This window comes from Calidris pugnax, unplaced genomic scaffold (genome assembly GCF_001431845.1).
Source record: "Calidris pugnax isolate Ruff unplaced genomic scaffold, ASM143184v1 scaffold44, whole genome shotgun sequence".
Lineage (NCBI taxonomy): Eukaryota > Metazoa > Chordata > Aves > Charadriiformes > Scolopacidae > Calidris > Calidris pugnax.
In genome coordinates this window covers 49,102,788-49,126,258 of record NW_015094506.1, presented here as the reverse complement: position 1 = coordinate 49,126,258, position 23,471 = coordinate 49,102,788, and the positions used below count along the sequence as shown (strand labels likewise).

Sequence of the window (23,471 nt, the reverse complement as noted above, 5' to 3'; positions counted from 1 at the left end):
ATACCTCTTCATGTCAGTATTTTTCTTCTTAAGCGGTTCTCCCATCAACACATTGGGTTTTTGGTCTCAGGTGTTTTGCGTTTTTTCTTCTTTACATTCCCTGGCTTTCTCTCACACACCTCACATCTTAACAGCCTTTTTCTCAGTAAAACCAAATTGAGGACTCAGATCTGTGCTGCACAAGCCTAGACCTTGCATCGTAGACTTCTGAATGTCTGGGCCTAGGGTTTCAAGAATTCCTTCTCTCCTTTGTTTTACAAAAAGGAGCATTCCGTAACAAACTGGACAGGGACCTCACAAGAGAAGAGTGACTCCAGGCTCATGCTACAATATATCTCTCCAGGGCAGGAGGATGTGAAGGCTTCCAAAGCCTGCATATATGTTTGCTTTCAAGTGAATAAAACATATGAAAAGTAATTAAAGCTTAAGAAGAATGTAGAGTAGTTTCCCTCTATAGATGTGTTTTCCCTAGGAGGCAATTTCTTGACCCATCTCTGCTAATTTTACTTAATTCACAGTGGCACAGGTTCAGTTGTTTTTCTCTAATCCAGGTACATAAATGTGTAATAGTTTCATTTTTACCTGTAGAATAAATGATATTATCCAAGAAAAAAATACAAGTTTTATCTGACACAGTCTTCCTCCAATAAACCCATATTGCCTTTTAGAATATGTCCCTTCTCTTAATCACAAGAATCAAATCAATTTACTTTCAAATTATTTTCTAAACATTTTTGAACATTTATAATAGATGAGCAGAGCTGTAGTTACCAGGATCAATTCTTCTACACATTAAATAAAAGTGGATGTGAGCTGAATGTGGGCAACCTGTGTGTCACTCCGTTTGTATGGATTATGTACAACTGCTTGATTTGGCTTTCTTATGCCGATATACTTTAATGAATACTATAGACCATGGTCATGAATTTCCACATCCAGTGTGATGATTTCTATTCTGTATACTCATTTCCTGTTGACATTTGCTTGTGTTCAATCTATTATAAAAATTTGAGATTAAAGCACATTTTATGTGGACCATATCTTTAACTCTGAAGCAATCTTAACTGCACCGTGGATATCTTTTTATATACAAGGAGAACAAATATTTTGTTGCTTTTTTAAGCTTCCTTTGAAGAATTTGACTTAGCTCAGTTTTAGTAAATTCTTTCCTCATCCCTGCTTTTTCTGATCTTCAAGATGGAGTTTGCTATGTTCATCAGATTGCTTTTCCTCTCTGTGTGGGCTATTTGGTTACTTTTACTATTTCATTAAGAACCTTAGTCATATAAGATCTCAGAAACATGCTGTACAAGTTTGTGAAAATAAAAACCAAATCAATTAAAAACAAATGTCCAAGGTGAAACTGCCTTAGTCTCACAACAACTATTTAATATTACTAATATTAGTATTTATGCCAGAGATGTCTTACTTTTAAATGTCTATTATGTTTTCTAAGAAACATACTCAAATCTATATTTAGTTAAAAAAATGCAAATGCAAGTAATAAGAAAAATATTTTAGTGCCTGCATTCCTCCTCTGTTTTGTTTATGGAGTAATGTGGGAGAAAAAGGATGCTTTTCTTTTCATAGATATATTCAGTTGGGTTTTTTAATTACCATATAGTTTTCAATAAAGATTCCATTTTGCAATAAAGATAGTGAAATCAGAATGATATTGTTTTTTCAGAGATTTATTTCTTAATACTTTTTTCATTCCTATGTTGGTTTTATGATTTTGTTTTACTAAGAGCAGTGAGGAGAATTAGGAAGGGAAAAAGATATGATCTAACCATTACAAAGGAAGTAGTTGGTTGTTATATAAATGAAACAAAAGCATTTGCCTTCCAAAATAACTTAGAGGTGTTTCATGGGATGAGGTCTTTCTTTTTTACCTTCACAAATGTGTTAAGTACTTTGAGTTACTTTCATTTAAAGAAAAACTGTAGTTCACCAATTAGTGTTTGCCAAGAATGGGTAATGAATTTATCAACAAAAAATCCTTGGCTGGGGGGAGATGGAATACTTGACCTATTATTTTCAACTTGAAATTGTCTAACATTGCGGTATGTGAATACAAAAGCGAAGGAACTGAAACGCCTGAGCTCTCGCGTGACAATTGAAAAGTAGACATTCAAAATGGACGTTAGATGTGTGCCCTTTTCATGATGACATTTGCTTACTATAAAATTGAATGAGGAGAACATTGTGACACAGCTACTTTGTCCTGTCCAGCAATATGAGGTTGTAAGGATTGCTAAAAACACAGGGAGAGTGCTAAGGATTCAGAATATTAAAGCACACTAGTATCGCTTGTGATACCAATAATAATTTCTACTGCCAATTCAGGAACCAAAGCATGTGAAGAATTCTGTAAAGAACTAAGAAGATTTATCTAGTGAAAGACTGCTGAAAGAAGATGATGTCCATTTCCCAAGTTCTAATAAATTTGCGTTGACAGGCTAACCGAAAAGATAGCCTTAGGGAAAAGCTTGCATTCAGGGCATGAGGTTAACTGAGGAAAAGACAAGTCTAAAACTGAGGCATATGACTTTATGGTACAAAATTTGATTTTACAGAGAGCCATTCTGACAGAGAGTCATGAGCTAGAGGGCTGGTGATATAAGAAGATTTTTGTGGGCTCTTTTGTGATCAAATACCCACTTGATTATAAAAATTTAAATTGGAATTTGAAACACATAGCTTGGGAGAACTATTTGCCCTGCCTATTTAGCAACACTAAAAAATAAAATGGTAAATAGGTGTGGATATAACTAAAGTCCAAGAGGACAGTGGCAAGGTTCGTTAAATCACTGTATATCTGGACAATTCCAGGTCATTTCACCAGCATCACTTGCATCAGTATGGCAGGGAGGCAAGACCGGGACTTGAATCTCTTGACAAGATTTAGCAGAGTTTGCTGATTTGCTCATTGTTAACTTCCTTCGCTCTTGTTAATTGTCATTATTTCGCTTTTAAGAGGCTTGTTCTGCTGTGTGCCCAGCACAAAGCACAGTCCTTTAGTAGAAGAACTTTGACACTAAGTAGGGTCGGTGAGCAAAGCTGAGAGGAAACAGTGGCTGGGTAACTGCTTTAGTTTTTAAATACCTAATACTATTACTAAAGTTGCTAAAGTTATTATAGCCAGTTTAAATAACTGAATCTGTGAAGGATTTACTTGAGGAGAGGGAAGTGACTTGATGAATCTGAGATGGAGCAAGTGTATGAGCATTGAGTAAGCTGCAGCTGAAGAGTTACTAAGTGGGATCTACATAACCAGCAGAGTTAGAAGAAGTAGTAAGAGCCAAAAGTAGATGTATGGAAAATAAACATGCATAGACCCCAGAAACTGGGTATGTACATGTTATAAGGAAATAAATGGAAATTATATCACAAACAAATGGTACCGTGAGAAGAACATGTGCATTTAATGTGTAAAGTAACATATTCTTTAAGAATATCTATATAGCGTGTATGTGAAATTCATCAAACTCTTGAACCGTGGATTATTTCATGGTAGAAGCCATTAATTATGTTTTTATGAAATTAAAGATGGTTAAGACTAGATTCTGAGAAGCTTAATAGCATTTAAATATTGTTTTATTCGCATGCCCCATAGTGACAGGAGCTATATTAGCACAAATAATGATGGTATTATTTCTGCTTACATTGTGAAACGAGTATTTGTCAGGCTGATTGGAGAAGGCAAAAGCTGTCCCATCTTTTTAGTGGGTTGAAAAGCTTTTGGGCCCCTCCAATAAATTTAATAGAAAATTGATCTATTGTAATTATCTAGTCAACTTTCTTTAGTGGTCTTCACTATCTTTATGAGAAAAGAGTCAAGGATACTATGAAATTGGATCTTTTTTCTTTATATATCTTTATATTTCTATATATATCTTTATATTTTCTTTAGTATGTTTATACTAAATATTATCTAGTATATTTAGTCACTTATAAACTGCTGATAATACTAAAATAATGATTTTCTGTGAACAAAATTTGTTTCCTGTTGTATTATCATTTTCAGTTTATAAAAGAGAGGTCACAACATACTTATAGCTCCCAATACTGTTTTCTAGGAAAAAAAGGTTGCTTCCCATAAAAAGGGAGGAAACTGTAGGAAAAATGCCAGATCAACACCTCTAACATAAATATTTTCAAGAAAACTAAGTTATATTTTACATATTCTTCAAAACAGAAATTACTTCTATTTTGTTTCTTAATTAGTACTTCGCAGACAGATGACATGCAGTTGGAGCACTTTAAATCCTATGGAGGAGGATAATCTTCCCTGGAGGATTATGTTTAATGTTCTTTTCCACAGGAAAAAACAAACAAACAAACAGAACCACCTAAATTATATTTAATAGTCTGATACAGAACCACATTCAGTTTGGATTTGTAAAGGGTATGGTAACTATTAGGGGCTCCATTCCTTTTGGAGACAGCTGATTCAGTCAATAAACTCCATTTCTTGGTACAATATTGCCAAATATTTTTAATAAACATTTATTTGCATCAATTACTAGGACTCAGTACTTTGGTCATTTTCTATAAAAGTAGAATAATAAATACACAAGGCAATTGTTAGATGACCTGAATGATAATGCATGCATTCTTGCATTTCTTGTGCCTGTTACAAAATTTTTCAGACAATGAAAATTATTTTATACATTAAATAGCCTCTCCTTAGTTGCATTTCAATAAAATTAGACCACATGAGGTCTTCTTAGGAAATCTTGTTTCGTGTGCAATTCACATTTCATCCGCAGTTCTTGTAATTTATATTTCACTTATTAACTTAATCAACTATTTATTTTCAAAGGGGCAGCATTGTAGTAGTGATTTGATTATTTTAAAAACAATTAAAAAACAAGATAATTATAAAGCTATTTAACAATGGGATTTGGATCAGAAGGATGCAGATAGACTTCACAAATTGGGAGGTTTGGTAGATTTTAGATAATTCCAGAAAGTGTTTGAAACCAGCTAATCTAAAAATGTCTTCATTTCTAAAAATACCAAAAATCAATGTATCCTGGATATACCCACTATGCACGTAAACTTTAGTTAGCACCAATGCACACATAAATACCCTGGCTGGGGTGTGAGAGACGAGCATATGAGCTCCATTGCTAGAGATGGACAGAGGGATGCCTCACTTTTGCTTAACTATCTTGAAAAGCCATTTGTGGTCCTGTCATGACCAACTCTATTACTCTGTGAGAAATGCCATATCACTGACAATACGCTGCCATTACCGAGAGTTAGGGTAGGGAAACCTGTGGGTGCATTTGTGGAAGTCAGGCCCCTCTTTACACTGAAAAAGGCGAATTACATGGAGTCAGAAGGAAAGAAGGGAGTCTGATGCTTAACTCCTGTCAATTGGGCATTCTTTGCTGGCAGGGGCAGAGCTGGGGCTCCAGGCTCTGCTTTTGGTGTTATCTCAGTTATTACTCTATTACTTGTAAATATAAAATGCATGCATGTTTTGGAGGTTTGCCAGATACCCCCTGCTTCTGACTAAATGGCATATCTTCTGGGCAACTGATTATATTATTAATCATAGATTCTATGATTCTGTGATTCTATATACCACTGGATATTCTGAAATTGTCAATGGTATATAAATGATCAGTCATCTGTACTATCCTAATATTATCAGCAGCATTACCTCTATAATTACTAATAGAACAATTTTGCTCTGTTTTTCATGTGCTTCACGTTCATAGGAAACTAAGTTGTCTAAATCAGAGAAATACAGCAACTGAATTGTTGAGACCTTTCATCATCAAAGTAAAAGGAGTTAAAAACAAGTATACAAAGATTTTAATGTGCAGTGTAGATCTCTCATCCTCCAGTGAAGCTCATTTTGCACTAGCGAAGTACAACTGCATTATCTGCTCTAGTATTGAGAAGATTCAGGTCTTTTTCTTTCCTTTCCGCACTTTCCTGTGTTTAAAATTTCCTTTTGCTAGCCTAAAGAAACTATATCCCAAATCCCACTGGAAACAGTCTGATTACTCCTCTCAGGTAGTAACTAGGCAACTGGCAACGAGATCTTTTGCACAGATATAATCATTTGTCCTTTTTTTCTGATTTTCTGGGAAGAAGAGTAAAAGCCAGTGTACAGCAGGGATTTAGTAATAAAGAGAGCAGACAGGTGATATCCCTTTTGGGTTACAGCCATATTAAATTTATACACTGACATATATACACAAATTCAAGAGGGGAAGGTAACTTCTGAAGAGAAACACAAAGAGCCATCAGTCTCGGTTCCCTTTTACTCAGATTTACAGAATTAGAAGGAACTATTGATGGAGTATAGAGGCTTTAGAAAACCATAGATGTTAGAAATACATAAGTCAACTTTGTAAATAAAGGTCATCAATACTTTGGAACAATGTCATTGATGTTCGTTTTCACATTGTATCTTTACATTTGTTGGACTTGGCTTTCTGGAGCCTGACATGCTTAATTTCTCTTAGAAAGGTGTTATGGGTCTTCCTGCAAAAGCAGCAAACAAAGAAAATAATTTCTCAGTACACATAGCATTCAGATTAAAAGTATTCAACTGTATCAGTTGAAAATGATATGATTTTACTAAGTTTTCCAATAAGTAACTTCATATGTTTGTTTCATCACAGGTGCAGGAATGGCTGTGCTTAAACTGCCAGACCCAAAGGGCAATGTCAGGACAACTTGGGGATATGGGCAAGGTGCCCCTTCCAAAAGCAGGCCCTTCACAACCAGTATCCAAACCACCTGCCAGTCCTCAGAAACAGCCTGTGCCTGCTGTCTCGCATTCCCCTCAGAAGACTTCTACACCGCCTACTCCAGCAGCAGCAAAACCTAAAGAAGAACCAGGCGTTCAGAAGGAAGCTCCAAAACTTCAACAGAGAAAACTGGAAAAGACATTGTCAGCTGATAAAATCCAACAAGGAATTCAAAAAGAAGATGCAAAATTTAAGCAGGGAAAACTTATCAAGACACCCTCAGCTGATAAAATCCAACGAGTTTCTCAGAAGGAAGACCCAAGGCTCCAGCAAACAAAACTGATAAAGACATCCTCAGCTGACAAAATTTTGCATGGAGTTCAGAAGGAGGATGCAAAATATCAAGAGTCAAAGCTGGCAAAAACATCTTCAGCTGATAAAATTTTGCATGGAGTTCAAAAGGAAGACATAAAACTTCAAGAGGCAAAACTGGCAAAGATACCCTCAGCTGACAAAATTTTACATGGAATTCAGAAAGAAGACCCAAAACTCCAAGAGGTGAAAATGGCAAAGGCACTCTCAGCTGACAAAATCCTACCTGCAGCTCAGCAGGAAGATGAACAACTTCAGGTCAAATTGTCAAAGGCAGTTTCAGTTGATAAAATCCAACATGGAATTCAGAAAGAAGATCCAAAACTTCAACATGAGAAAATCGTGAAAACTTCGTCAGTGGAGAAAATGCAACAGGAAGCTCAAAAAGAAGAATCAAAACTTCAGCAAGGGAAACTGTTGAAGACACTTTCAGCAGATAAAATTCCTGCAACATTAAGTTCAGATCAAAAGAAGCCTCTAAGCACATTGGAAGAAGATGAAAAACCTCTGCTCCCAGAAAAGACCACACCACATCCAGAGGACAAAAAAGAACAAATTACAGCTGAGACTAAAGACGGTGTTGCTGAACAGAAAGCAGAAGTTGAAGCACCCTATAAGGGACTGCAAGCTATGAAGCAAGAGGATGTTAAGAAAGAGGGCTTGACAGCTGGGAGTTCACAAACAGTTTTGAAAGCTGAAAAAACTCAGGAAGCAGAAATTCCTGTTCAAACAGCACCTTTGCCAAGAACTGACCATGTGGAAGCAGTGAAAGAAAAAATAGTAAGTGGCTTTCTCCTTCCCACACCCCTTCTCCCTTGCTACAGTTGAGACTCTGATCCTGACAGACCCTCTCCTTTATGTCTTCCTGCTCTTTATTATTATTGTCTGTATGAGATAATTCTAAATGGTAAATTAATGGCTCCCATTGAGTGAATGTTTCACCAGTTAGTCCTATGCTCTACATGTAACATTTCAATTCTTCGTGCATGATGTTGAGTCTCAAGCAGTTAAGCATTTGAAACCAAGGCAGAGTTCCCATTTAAACATTTTTTCCAATATTTCTGATTTCTTTACCTGCTTCTGTAGACTCTCAGGACTTTGGAGTTTAATTGTTGAAATTGTAGTATTTTCATAGTTCTCGATCCCAAAAGGCAATAATACGGTGTGGTAAAGTGAACAGTATTTTGTAATACCAACATCTAATAAAGATTTGAGGAATACTTTGTGATGCCTGAACATGGTATGATAAAGTATGCAAACTTTATATCTTTTTACTATTTCATTTGCTTATCTCATATGGGCAAGTACTTTTAGGTAGGGTTCTCAGTAGGCTTTCAAGTCAGATGAACGGATGAGTTTATGACAGCATGTACTAGAGGGCTGCATCTCTGAAACAAATGCATTTGCTAAATATGAAGTCACCAACAAGTGACTTTATCAGCTCAAGTGAGTAATATACACAATTTCTTGAGAAACTAAAAATGATGGGATTTTGTATCAGCACTGCAAATTAGGTGCTGATTATTATGTTATGAAAGTAGGAGTAGGTTTAGGAAAAGTGCCAAAAAACATGTTTTCAAATAATCTCAGTCCAAAAGGTCAATTTTTTTTGTTTTCTTTTTTCCTTGTGATAATCAAGATATTTGGACAGAAAAAATATTCTGATTTAGAAATTGTGCTGTGGAAAACACTACTATTTTTATAAACCAAGTTTCCTGTTTGAAATATATCTCCTATCACATGCTGTGTTTCCTTCTCTTAATGGTATCAAGAGGTATGGTGTCCCCTGATTATACTGAGGGAATCTCTGAATTATGCTTACAGTAACATAGCCAGAAATCCTCCCTTCTCAAAGAAATAAAAAGGATATCTAAGAAAATCCTGTATCAATTAGATTATCTCATGTCAAAGATAAGATACTACTGCAGGACTGTCCAAGAAGAGTAACCTTAATTTTATTAACAAAATGTCACTTCCAGGGATTTTTTATTTTTTAATCGTATCAGAAAACCTAAGAAATAGACCTAGAAGATTGTTACTGTTGTTAAAAGTCTGGGTTGTTTTTTTTTTTTTTTTTTGCTGAAAAACATTTGAAAGGAAAATTTTCATCACATGCTAGTCTCAGTTCTGTCTGAACATTTTTATGTTCTATAAGGAGGTGAAAGCACATTATACTCTGGACAAATATACATATATTGAATTTTCATGTCTGATAGCAACAGATTTTATTTCTATATTAATTAGTGATTTCTAATGTGGTGCACACACATATATTTCACTCTTATTACTTCCTCCCACTGCCTTCTAACTGAGATGAGGACTTCTTGAATTAATACCATAAATAAGGGTTATCTTTCTTTTGCTCTTGTTATCAGACTTTGAGGCACACTTGGCTGAAGTTTGTAAAGCAGAAGTTTCATGAATAAAAAAAATCTAACCCATAGATACCTACTTGTAAGTATTTTAAAAATTAGAACACTCAGAAATACAAGACAGAACTGAATGAATAAAAAAAGGAATAATTATTTTTACACAAAGAAGACCTTTTTTTCCTTTTTCCACCCTTTTTTGCTCCTTGGAAAAAAAACTCTCCAAAAGAAAAAAAACAAACAAAAAACCACAACCAGCTAGCTTGTATTCATATAATAATTCTGATTTTTAAATTTTTTTCTTTATTAAAGTATTTTAATGTTCTCTGTACTGTACATCAAAAATTGCTGGATACAATTCTTCCCAAGAGATCATGTGACAGATGTGGAAGAGGAGATAACAATTCAGCTATCACACATTGATTCCATTTCAGTGGGTAAAGGACAATGTCTAGACACTGAAGAATATATTTTATATGTATTTCAGGGCAGAGTCATTTGAAGGATTTCAGATAGGTGTATTTTTAAATAGTGATGCAAGGGAAAACTAATACTTTCAGCACTTGATAAACTGCTGATGCCATTTTATATCCAGATCTGTTCAAATGTTAATTGCTAGCTCTTGTAGCATATATTGTAAATTGACCTCATTATTCTAACATGAAAACAACAGACCAGGGAGCCAGAATAAGGAGGAAAAGGCTTTTTCTATAAGCAGTTTTTTTTTTGACATTCATTTTGATAATATAAAATTCAAATAGATTAAACAGCTTAGTCAACTAAAGTCTTTTTTTCACTCTCTGATATTTTTTTAATAATCGATATATTTATTTCTTCTATAAAGAGAATGACCTTTTAAAAATCATGAATTCCTTGGCCAAATAAAATTTCTGTTTTGTGCAACAGAATGTAATCTTGCTAGCCAGTATATAAAAACTGATAAGACTTTTTTTGTTGGCTTGTTTTTAATCAGTTTTCTTTTAATAGTGTTCTGATTGACTTATCAAAGCCAATGGGGCTAACTTTTGTATTGGCAAATAAGAATATTAAAAATGAGGAAGTATAAGAATAAATAATGTTTCTAAAGGAAAAAATTCAAATGCAAAATAGTTGTATGGTGCATTGATACTGACACTAGAAATACCACTAGAATAGTACATATATATTACATTAGATCATTTTTACCATTAGTTAAAGAGGTTGCTGTTTTTAAGCAGTCTTATCCAGCTTTTTGTAAGTCTTCTTGTTCCTCATGTCTCAAGAAGATGCTCCCATTAGTGTCTGTGTTGGAGCTAAATTTGTTAGCGATTTGTTAAAAACTCACAGTAGGCAAACTTTCAGACAAAATACCATTCACCTACTTGAAAAGGCCCAGTAATTCAACACGTACCAGAATGCTTCCTACTTTGCAAGAAAAAAATAAGTGCTTTTTTCTTATTGATTTAAATACATTTTTTGTTCTCCAAGAGTTGTTGAATATATACATGATCCTTAGCAGTGTTGTGTCTGCAATATTTTGTTATTCATCTAAAAATCTTGTGTTTATAAATTTGACAGCAGGGCTATCTTTGTGTATGTGATGGGCAACTGTAGGAAATAAATTCCCAGTCATTTAAGAATAGATGTAGCTAGTAATATCCTAGTTCTCAGGCTGCAGGGAACAGGGGAAAAAAGCAGAAAGACCAACTATTATTTTTTGTAAGTTACATGCATATGAACTCAAAACATGATGTGCAGGATACTTTTTGCATGATGTATCATGGCGCAGACAACTATACATACAAAAACGATAGAAAATATATTCATATTATGGTAGCCTTAAAAAAGGTAGTTAGATTGTCTCATCACACTTATTTCTAGGGATAAAAGAAGTCCCTCCTTATTGTAGAACTTTTTCTTCTCCTTACTCTACAAATAGAAGTCTTTCCCATATTTGTCTTCCTATTATTTATAGTAGTGATGTTATGTCATACTCGGGTTCAACAGCAGGGCAGGCTTTAGCAATATTCAATGGTCACTGAGTAGGTGCTACCCATTGGACTTGCAGATAATAGCACCATCACAAATTACAAAGAGAATGGCTAAAGTCGTTCCATGAGTAGTTGTTGTCTACCTATTTCGGAGCTTAACTGTTTAGTTGATGCCTTCATGTCTCTGCTTTACAAGTCACTGTATCATTTCATCACCCTGTGGAGAGTTGGGATCTGACAGATTCACTTTCACTGGTTGGACATAGCCTGTCCACCAACTCCTAGGAGACCTTCTGAGCTTGAATGCAATGCTTGGATTTTCTAGTGGCTCATCTAAATTTACCACAGTGTGTTTGGTTGTGTATGCCTTTATAAGCATGATCATAATGGAAAGAAAATAAAAAATAACAATCAAATGTCAAAGTTGAAGTTTTAGTGAGGGGCATGATATTTCTAGGTGGAAAAATCCTTTGGTTTAAATGAAATGTGCAATTTTTTTAAAACATAATGGAATATATTCCCTTTAAACACTTTCTTCTTTAATGAAGGGAACAAAAATGTAAATATAACATACAAAACCAGCTTCATTGCTGACTTTTTATGAAGAATATATATAATTCTGTCATTAAGGGTTGGAGAATATCCAAGAGTACATTTTTCAGAATAATAACTGCTGAAGTGTTTAAGTTGTGATGACTTCCCAATGTTGTTTGGAGTCCTATAGGTTTCTCTATATTCATACAGTAATTGCAGCCTTATCATTAGAGTTGTCCTTAGAAATATTTGGTTTGATGTTTGATTTTTAATTGCAATGGATTTTTGTCTGATATCAGATATTTGGAGTTATTATGATCCAAATTGGGAACAATATAGCTAAGAACAGATGTAATATATATTCAAGGTAGTATCTGATTTTGTAAAGCATATAATAAATCACTCCTGTGAAATGGAGATTATTTAATAAATATTAATTAGTAGATTAATATAATAGTGATATTAATACTAGTGTTTTAATGTAGGATTATGTGCACAGCGATAGGTCTATAGGAAAGAACAAATACTTTACATGTAAATTAAATAATTTAAAAATATTAAAAATAGAATAACTGACAATTACAAGTATTTGGTTTATGATATTTTGGCATTAAATATAAGTTGAGTGTGAATAAATATTTGAAAGTACTTGTAATTGATAGCAACTTAATGTGGATGTAAATATATCTTTAAATTATAATTACATTGCCATCATTTTCTTAATGTATTTATTCCAGAGAATCTTTTTAACTCCGGATATTGCCAAGGAAGTTGATAAATTAAAGCTTTAAATAATTGGTTGGCTGTACTTCAGAAACCATTGACTTAGATTAGCCAAGTTGTACCTATTTGTATTATTTAGAGTCACAACAAATATGAAGATCACATTATATTATTACAGTCAGGAGACTTTGGGATGCCTGTTCTCAAGTTTCTAGTGGAAGTGGCGACACTTTGTAGGATTGTCAGCTAAGATGACCTGCCGGAGAGTGAGTTGTTTTGTTAGTGAAAGGGTGCAATACTTTGTCAGTACAGAGCGTTTCACAGCTGAGAGAAGCAGGAGGGAAAATTCGTTGTGCAAGTACTTGTTGTAGGATGTTCTTGGTGTTTTTGTTATCTAAAGGAGATAGAGGTGCTTTTCATTCAGAATGTTAGGAGAATGAATAAGGGTGTTTAATTACAGATGGAAAGGAAAACATTGGTTATGATGCTCAGTCAGGTATGCCTGCCTTGATTGCTTCCTCATTTCCTTTGATTGATAGCTGACCATCGTGCTTTCCTCTCTGCAATTACACTTTCCGCCCAGCAGCTTTACCTACCTCTGCATTACAAATTTACTGACAAATTTCTTTTTAATGAGGTACTTAGAAAATGTTTGTACAGTGCCAAACTGCAGATATGGGAACGTTCCAAATTGCATTGAATCATAGAATCATAAAATCATAGAATGGGTTGGAAGGGACCTTAAAGATCATCAAGTTCCAACCCCCCTGCCATGGGCAGGGACACCTCCCACTAGACCATATTGCTCAAAGTCCCCTCCAGCCTGGCCTTGAACACCTTCAGGGACGGAGCATCCACAGCTTCTCTGGGCAGCCTGTGCCAGTGTCTCACCATCATGCATTGATACTTTATGTGTTCTGTTGCTTATTATAATGTGTATCACTTAAATCAACAAAATGGAACCATAGGTCCAAAAGTTGAGAAGATTGACATAGTGATAGACAATTATAAAAGATTAAGTGGCTAAAGAAAGGAGCAGACCCCAGAAATACTGCCAGCTGACATTTGGCAAGATATATTACTTTGTGTCTAGAACTATTTAGGTGGTTTTTAAACACAGGTAATTAAAAGGTTTATTTAAATTAAACTCCAAACAACTTGTCCCATGCATATGTGACTAAACAATAGATTATCATTAGTAAGTGCTCTGAAAATAATTAAGTGCAGCATTTGTTTATATTGAAAAATAGATCATCTTACAACTAACAGACAGCCATGGAAAGCACAGTTAGACTCAATGCAAAGCCCCAAAATTTGAGTTACATTACGTATTATTTTAATAGGTTTTAATAATAAAATTAGTGTTCAGTCTTCTATGGTTCTATCTATGCATTAATATAATTCTTCTTGGCATCATAATTTTTCACCTGAGACATTAACTCACCTCTTAGAAAAAAAAATCACATGTATTTAATTGCCTGGAGACATTAAGAATTTATATATAAATATATACACACGCGTATGTATTTATTTTTTTAGGAAAAGGAGGATGACAAGTCAGACACATCAAGCTCTCAGCAACAGAAAAGTCCACAAGGTCTGAGTGACACCGGGTATTCTTCTGATGGGATATCAAGTTCACTTGGTGAAATTCCAAGTCATATCCCCAGTGATGAAAAGGATTTACCCAAAGAATCTAGTAAAAAAGACACTATTTCACAAGAAAGTCCACCAAGCCCCTCAGATCTAGCTAAATTGGAAAGTACTGTACTGTCTATTTTGGAAGCTCAAGCAAGTACACTTGCTGATGAAAAATCTGTGAAAAGCAAAGAACTTTATGTAACACACGGTGAACAGACAAAGGATCAACATAAAACGAAGCCTTTGCCAGTCACTCCAGAATCTTACAGTTCAGATGAGGAAGACTTGGAAGCTATTCAGGAAGGTAAAGGAACCACTGTAGAAGATGGCAAAGGAAGTGTTTCCTCCCGGGCAGACTACAAGGAAGAAGAGGAAGGAAGTGACATATCAGCAAGAAGACAACGCTACGATTCAGTGGAAGACAGCAGCGAGAGTGAAAACTCACCTGTCCCAAGGAGAAAAAGAAGAGCTAGTGTTGGTTCTTCAAGCAGTGATGAGTACAAACGTGATGACAGTCAGGGATCAGGTGATGAGGAAGACTTCATTAGAAAACAGATTATAGAGATGAGTGCTGATGAAGATGCCTCAGGTTCTGAAGATGATGAATTCATAAGAAATCAACTCAAAGAGATCAGTGTAACTGAAAGCCAAAAGAAAGATGAAGTGAAAAGCAAAGCCAAAGGGACAGCTGGAAAACACAGAAGAATGGCACGGAAAAGTAGTGCAGGCTACGATGAGGATGCAGGAAGACGACATTCATGGCATGATGACGATGATGAGACTTTTGATGAAAGCCCAGAGCCAAAATACAGGGAAACTAAAAGTCAAGACAGTGAAGAACTTGGAGTAACTGGAGGCGGAGGCCTTCGACGTTTCAAAACAATAGAATTAAATAGTACAGTAACAAACAAATACTCTGAAGCATCTGAACAACAGAAAGGTATTTTATATTTTGATGAAGAGCCTGAGCTAGAGATGGAGAGTCTTACAGATTCACCAGAAGATAGATCTAGAGGAGAAGGGTCTTCTAGTTTGCATGCTTCTAGTTTCACACCAGGCACGTCTCCTACTTCCGTGTCATCACTTGATGAAGATAGTGACAGCAGTCCTAGTCACAAAAAACTGGGAGGGGAGAGCAAACAACAGCGCAAAGCCAGGCATCGGTCACATGGTCCTCTTCTTCCAACTATTGAAGATTCTTCAGAAGAAGAAGAACTACGGGAAGAGGAAGAACTGCTAAAGGAACAGGAGAAACAGCGTGAAATAGAACAGCAACAAAGAAAAAGTTCTAGCAAAAAATCTAAAAAGGACAAGGATGAACTTAGAGCTCAGAGAAGAAGAGAACGTCCAAAGACTCCACCAAGTAATCTCTCTCCTATTGAAGACGCATCTCCAACAGAAGAATTACGACAGGCAGCAGAAATGGAAGAGCTGCACAGATCTTCCTGTTCTGAATATTCACCTAGTATTGAGTCAGATCCTGAAGGATTTGAAATCAGCCCAGAAAAAATAATAGAAGTACAAAAAGTTTACAAATTGCCTACAGCTGTCTCTCTATACTCACCAACAGATGAACAATCGATTGGACTCCCAAAAGAAGAAAGTGGTCAAAAGGCATTGAAAAGTGCCGAAGAGGTATATGAGGAGATGATGCATAAGACCCATAAGTCCAAGCCATTTCAAATTGCAAATGAAAAAGATGAAGTATTTGAAAAAGAATCTTTATATGGTGGAATGCTAATAGAGGATTATATCTATGAATCTTTAGTGGAGGATACTTACAATGGAACTGTTGATACTAGTCTTGTAATGAGACAAGATGAGAGCAGTGAATATATACAACAGAGAGGAAAAGATAAAAAAATAAGGGCTTCAGAACAGATCTATGATGAACCACAGAAAATTACTGATCTACAGAAAGACTACTACAGTGTTGAGACTTTACATTCTATTGTGCCTCAAGAAGATATTGTTTCTAGTTCTTACATTATCCCAGAAAGTCATGAAATAGTTGTATTAGACAGCACAGTAACTTCCACCACTGAGGAAAAGCAGTTGTTAGATGCAGAAGCTGCTTATGAAGAGCTTATGAAAAGACAAAGAATGCAGCTAACCCCTGGGTCCAGTCCAACACAACCAACTTCAGATTTCATTCCCACATCTGATACGAAGGTATCTAGTGTTGGAGAAATAGGGGATAGTACGTCTCTAACATCAAGCACTACTTCTGCAATCTCAGATGTATCACCTGTCAGTAGCACAGCCCTTTCTATTCCAGATGTTAAAATAACACAGCATTTTACAGCAGAGGAAATTGAAGATGAATACTTAACAGATTATGCCAGAGAAATTCAAGAAATAATTTCTCAAGAAACATCAATGTTAACGTACTCTGAGACACTGGAAGGTGCTGCATCAGTTTTACCTTCTGATACAGCTTCTTTAACATCATCTACATCTTCGGTTTGTACCACAGATAGCTCATCACCTATAGATAGTGCAACCACAGGTTATGTAGATACAGCAGACGCTGTAAGTAAACTAGCAGATTCTGAAGGTGTCAGAATCATACCCCAAGTTCCCTTAACATCTACAAAAGAGTACTCTGAAGTGAGTATGCCTTATGAATCCATTGCTGAAGCCACTAAAAAGCCATCTATAGAATCAGATATGGAAAGCATGGATCAAGCTGCAGTTTGTTTACCTGAAGCTGCACCTTCAGTATTGGCAACTACAGTTATAGAAACCAAGCAATATGCAGCTGATACCATTACCTTTGATACCTCCAAAGCAGAGAAGGAGGCAGCTAGAAAAATGAGAAGTACAGTAGAGGCTGACATTGTCAAAATTCATCATGAAGACTCTCAAAAAGAATTGGGTTTTGATATGAAAAGGATTAATTTGACTAGTGCTACATCTGAGCAAACACCTGTATGTATAGCTTCAGTACCAGTTACAGAGCCTGCATCAGAAACATCTTCTGTACCTACTCCCAGTGTTGTAAGTAAGACCAGCATGGTCTCTGTGCCTTCCTCAGCTCCTGCTGTAACATCCAAAGTATTTTCGCTTTTTAGAAGCTCTTCTTTGGATTCTCCTGCACAACCTTCTCCACCCCCGCCTCCTCCTCCTCCTCCACCACCTCCTCCACCACCATTACCTCCACCTATTTTACCCAAGCCAGCTATTTATCCCAAAAAGAAGTCACAGATTAAGACTCCAGCAGCAACAGCTCCCACAGTGGTACCTTCAGCCACAACTGTTCCAACACTTGATTCCACAGCTGCATTAAAGAATCATGTGGTACCAATCACAAAAACATACACCCCAACACCACCTCCTGTACCACCCAAACCATCCTCCATTCCAGCAGGGCTTGTTTTCAGTCACAGGCCTGCTGAAGTAACTAAACCCCCAATTGCTCCTAAACCAGCAGTTCCTCCGCTCCCAATAACTGTTCATAAGCCAGCAGAAACACAGCCCAAACCAGTAGGTTTGTCATTGACTTCAAGTATGACTCTGAATTTGGTCTCTGCAGCTGAATACAAAATAGCATCTCCTACTTCCCCTTTGTCTCCACACTCTAACAAATCTTCACCAAGGTTGACCAAACCTTCACAGGAAACCTATGTTGTCATCACATTGCCATCTGAGCCGGGAACTCCCACAGAAGCTATAACTAGTCAGGCTGTTACCAGCTGGCCTTTAGAAGCACCCTCTAAAGAGCCGATTCCCCAGCCTGTGCAACCAATTTTTACTCCACCCATGAAAACTATGGAAATTCAAAGTATGGCAGATCAGAGTATGTACATTTCAGGTGCTTTGCCAGCTATTCCTGCCACAACACAATCAACTTTTGAAAAAATACCTAGTTCAAAATCAGAAGTAGTAACAACAGAGGTAACCAAGACCACAGTTTCTGTGGTTAAGGGCCCAGTGCCTGGGTTTGGTTTAGGTAGTGTTGCTATTACTATACCTCCAGAGCCAGTACATGTAGTAGAACAACCCAGGTATAGAGAGAATGGAAGATTCCATCCTTTGGGTGATGTCATAGATCTTCGCACTTTAACTAAGATGGACATTGAAATGAAAGACAGCTGTATGGATCTGTCTGCTGTTTCCATGGACATGAGAAGGCAAGTGCCAGCAAGTGATAAATGTGGGCGGCCAGTAAGTACTGTCCAGCCGGCTATAATTAATCTTAGCACTGCATGTGTCGCAGATCCTTCTTTGTCTGTAGTCACTGAGACAGTAACTGTAATGACCTGCACCGCCACTGTAAGCTACTCCGCCAGTACGGACAGCCTTGTGGATCTGGGACATGCGATGACAACGCCACTTCAGCTGACAACATCAAAACATTTTGAGCCTGCATACAGACTAACAGGCAGCCAGGCATTCTCTGCAAGTAGAGATGAAGTGCCAATAAATTTGTCCCTAGGTACTTCAGCACATGCAGTGACATGGGCTACTACAAAGCCTGTTACTGTACCACCTGTTGGTGTTACAAATGGTTGGACTGATCTCTCAGCTTCTCAGGAGCCAATGGAGAGCGGAGCAGTTGACCTTAGCACTACAAAATCTCACAGAACAGTAGTGACAATGGATGAAACGACTTCAGGTGTCATAACAACAGTAATAGAAGATGATGAAAAGCCTGTGGATCTGACTGCAGGAAGAAGAGCTGTCTGCTGTGATATGGTTTATAAATTGCCATTTGGCAGGAGCTGTACAGCACAGCAGCCGCCAACTACGCTTCCTGAAGATCGCTTTGGTTACAGAGATGATCATTATCAGTATGATCGTCCAGGGTCATATGGCTACCGTGGAATGGGAGGTATGAAACCATCTATGTCTGACACAAATTTATCAGAAGCTGGACTGTTTGCATACAAAAGCAAGAATAGTTTTGATTATCGAGTTGGGGCAACTGATGCAGCAGTAGATCTTACCTCTGGAAGAGTTACTACAGGTCAGTATGACACAGCCGCAGATCTTTCTTTGAAATATAATTTTGATGTTCCTCACCTCATTTCAGGATGATTTTTTTTTTATTATTTTTCCCCTCCTTCTGTTGTTTTGTTTTCTTTTGGACAGTGTGACAAATTATTCTGGATTACACGTGTTTTTCATTTCTTCATTTTACATATGTGTTTTGCACAGAGGTGCCTGCATGTGCCTGCATGTTCAGAAATGCTGTTTCCTTCACATCTAAAGTAGATCATTAACCTGAAGATTTGCATGCAGTTTCCCCCTCCCATTTAATTCATCAAGATGGGATGACTTTCAGAATCCGCAAAGCAGCATTCTGTTGTGGGACTGGACTGTAACTTTGCCCTGTAATTTCAGGTGAGGTTATGGATTACTCAAGCAAGACCACTGGTCCTTATCCAGAGACTCGGCAGGTGATTTCTGGCATCGGGCTCAGTACACCACAGTATTCCCAAGCAAGAATGGTATCATCTCTGGGTTCCCAGTTTGGTGTTGGAAGTGTTTTAAGATCATCCAATGGTGTTGTTTATTCTTCAGTAGCGACTCCAATCCCATCCACATTTGCCATCACTACACAACCTGGTTCTATTTTCAGTACGACTGTCAGAGATTTACCTACTCTCCAAACAATTGACTCAGTGCCCTCTTTATCAACTTTGCAACAGAATCAACCACTCCCAAGATCATACAGTTTCTTGACAACGATGGCAGCTGAAAAGGACAGTGCAATTACTGCCATTGATATGGAGACAGGGTTACCACCTCTAACTTTAGAAACTATTACCACTGAGCCAACCAACTTAATACCTGCTTTAACTACAGCATCTGAAGTTTATACAGATGTAATTGAAGATGAGGTTGCCCTTCTCATTGCCCCTGAAGAAGGCAAACAGCAGCAGCTTGATTTGGAGCGCGAACTTCTTGAGCTTGAGAAAATTAAGCAACAACGCTTTGCAGAAGAGCTGGAATGGGAACGTCAGGAAATTCAAAGGTTTAGGGAACAAGAAAAGTTTATGGTGCAAAAAAAGCTTGAGGAGTTGCAATCCATGAAACATCATCTCTTATTTCAGCAAGAGGAGGAACGACAAGCTCAGTTTATGATGAGGCAAGAGACATTAGCCCAGCAGCAGTTGCAGCTTGAACAATTCCAACAACTTCAACAGCAGCTCCACCAACAGTTAGAGGAGCAAAAAATTCGTCAAATATATCAGTACGGCTATGACCCTTCAGGAACTGGCTCACCACAAACTACCACAGATCAAACACTTTTGGAAGGACAGTATGCAACTGCAGAAAATGGCCAGTTTTGGCCTGCTGATGATGCAACCACTACAGCTTCAGGAGTGCTGGGTATTGAAATTCCACAAAGCCAAACATGGTATACAGTTCAGTCTGATGGCATTACCCAATACATACCAAGGTCTGGTATCCTAAGCTCTGTTTCAGAAATGTCTCTTAAAGATATTGATGTTAGAGAAGAGAAACAATTGAAAAAGAGAAGTTCTATGCCAAAACTACGTGGTCCATACGAGGAGCTTGAGGAGACCCTGGAAGAAGAGCCCCGGTGCTTCAAAAAGATTGTGGACAGTGGAGTGCAAACTGATGATGAAGACGGAGCAGACAGAGGTTACACAAACAGGAGACGGAGAACTAAGAAGAGTGTTGATACCAGTGTTCAGACAGATGATGAAGATCAAGATGAATGGGATCTTTCTAGCAGATCCAGAAGGAAGCCTCGTGTAGGGAAATACAGTGAGAGTACCACTGAGGCAGACAAAGCTAAACAATTCTCCAAAGTATCTAGTATTGCAGTTCAGACAGTGGCAGAGATTTCAGTACAAACAGAACCTGTAGGAACAATAAGAACACCTTCAATCAGGGCCCGATTGGATGCTAAGGTTGAAATCATAAAGCACATTTCAGCTCCAGAAAAGACATATAAAGGAGAAAGTTTAGGGTGTCAAACAGAGACAGAGTCAGATAGTCAAAGTCCCCAATATCTGTCAGCTTCATCTCCCCAGAAAGATAAAAAACGCCCAACACCATTAGAGATAGGATACTCATCCCACCTTCGTCCAGACTCCACATTGCAGGTAGTCCCTTCCCCTCCCAAATCTCCCAAAGTTCTCTATTCACCCATTTCACCTGTTTCACCAAGCAAAGTTATAGAGTCAGCATTTGTACCCTATGAAAAACCCATCACTGATGACATCAGCCCTCAGAAGATGCTGCATGCTGACATTGGCAAGGTTCCTCCATCAAGCCCAAAGGCGGCAAAGATGATGCAACGCTCTATGTCTGATCCTAAGCCCCTGAGTCCCACAGCAGAAGACAGTTCCAGAGCTCAGTTTCAGTACACTGAGGGTTTCATGGTAAGAAGTATTTGCTTTCTTTTTTTTTTTTTTTTAAATATGTAATTCTGCCACTACCAGTAGAACATGAGGGCTGACACACTCATTTGCAGTACCTGTGTATGTAGTCTTCTTTTGCAACTTGCTGAAAAGTCCCAAGGAATGTCTGCTGTCTAAAGCAATGATGATTTGCTTTATTGCTTTTGCCAGGAAATAGAGAAATTCATATTACAGTCCTACTAAGATTCAGAAAAAAATACAACAAATTCTTGCTCAGAATTTTGAAGGCACTTTATGTTTTACATGGCAATTAATTTCCAATAACATGGTTACTGCCAGTTCTTCAGAAAATTAAAAGCATTTTCTGTCCAATCATACAACATCCAGATCTTGTGGCATGGTCTGTAGTGCATTTACCTTGAAATTACTGCATGTGCCTTCTGAAAGGCAGCTCACACCAGATTTATAATTACCTTAGCTAGATGTCCTTTTTGACCCTGGTGAGGTTTCTTGGCCATTTGTAATTCTGTGGGTACTCTTTTGTCCCAATGTGTGTATCTTTTATCTCTCCCAGACCAAAAGGTCTCATATTACAAATTCATTGTTAGTTTGTTTATTTTAGATAAGGAGGATTATCAAGAAGTTATGCGAGTCTTGAGGGCTGTTTCTTATGGGGTCAGAAGAGGCAATTTTGAATAAGGCTGACATTATCAAGATTAAAGTTTTTCATTTCTGCAGTATTCTTGTTCCTTGAGAAGTAGTATTTCCTGATTTGGGAATCAGTCTTTTAATTAGGAGTAAGAGGAAGAAGTCTTGGCAAAAAAAAAAAACCACCTTCATAATTTAACATGTTCTTTACTGTCCTTTTGTCCTAGTCCATCCCTTCTGTCAGTTGCAGGGTCAGTGTCTTGTTTGTGAGAGCTTTAGAAGAGTTGCCATTTGAGTTTTTCAGCAGCTTTTATCTTTTATGTTGTTGTCTGTGAATACATGAGTGATTAGTACAGCCTGCTTAGAAAAAAACAAGTTTTGTTCTCTTACGTTTGGTAATTTGTGGTGACTTTCAAATGCAGGATTATCTGATTATACCCTCCCAGGCTCCCACTGTAAGCAGTTTCTGCAGCTTTACATATTTGTACGGATGTTAAATGCTTCCTACACTGTTACTGCTTGGAAAATAGTACTTGGAAGTTTGAAGGGAAAACTATAGTCATAGCATTGGTCCTCCATATCAACATCATTCTTTAATTCAGGATTAGCACAGTGGGGGCAGCTGTAGCATGAGCACTATGGTTTCACTTAGAGGGTTTCAAACAGCATCTTGAAGAACATTGCTCATGAGTTAAAAAGTGTTGGGTTCTACTAGATATTGCAGACTAGGTATAATATTTTAAAGTAACTGTTAGTGTAGTGAAACTATTACAGAGGACAAATTATTCAGTTCACTTATTTCATAGATACACATATTTTTATATGGATTGTATACTTTGTAAAATGGATGATAAATTCTATAAACAGCTGATTTTTAAAGGATTTTACAGTAGAGTTTGAACACATACAGTATTCATTAATGAGATATGGAAACAAAGGGCTTGTACATCATTGTTTATTTTTTACCCATGTGTTTATTACCATTTTGCCTTGAGCCCAAATCAGCTATATCAGTAATCAGCTATATTGTTCTTATTAGCATGTAAACATTGAGGAACAAACAGCCCATGTCTGAAAGTACTTACAGTCTAAACAAATGAGGTGGACATTTTTTATGGAACATAGGGTGCAAATATACAAGTGCAAGGAAAGTAAAAT

General features: G+C 37.0%; 1 protein-coding gene across 1 annotated transcript in view; it reads left to right on the top strand.

The window, feature by feature from the left end:
- PCLO (piccolo presynaptic cytomatrix protein) overlaps positions 1 to 23,471 on the top strand; it is a 385,413-nt gene that overhangs the window by 168,962 nt on the left and 192,980 nt on the right. The window contains exons 4-6 of the mRNA XM_014963376.1: positions 6,648 to 7,868; positions 14,224 to 19,294; positions 19,672 to 21,686. Of these exons, the coding sequence (XP_014818862.1) occupies positions 6,648 to 7,868; positions 14,224 to 19,294; positions 19,672 to 21,686 (8,307 nt within the window). The remainder of the gene's footprint in view (positions 1 to 6,647; positions 7,869 to 14,223; positions 19,295 to 19,671; positions 21,687 to 23,471) is intronic.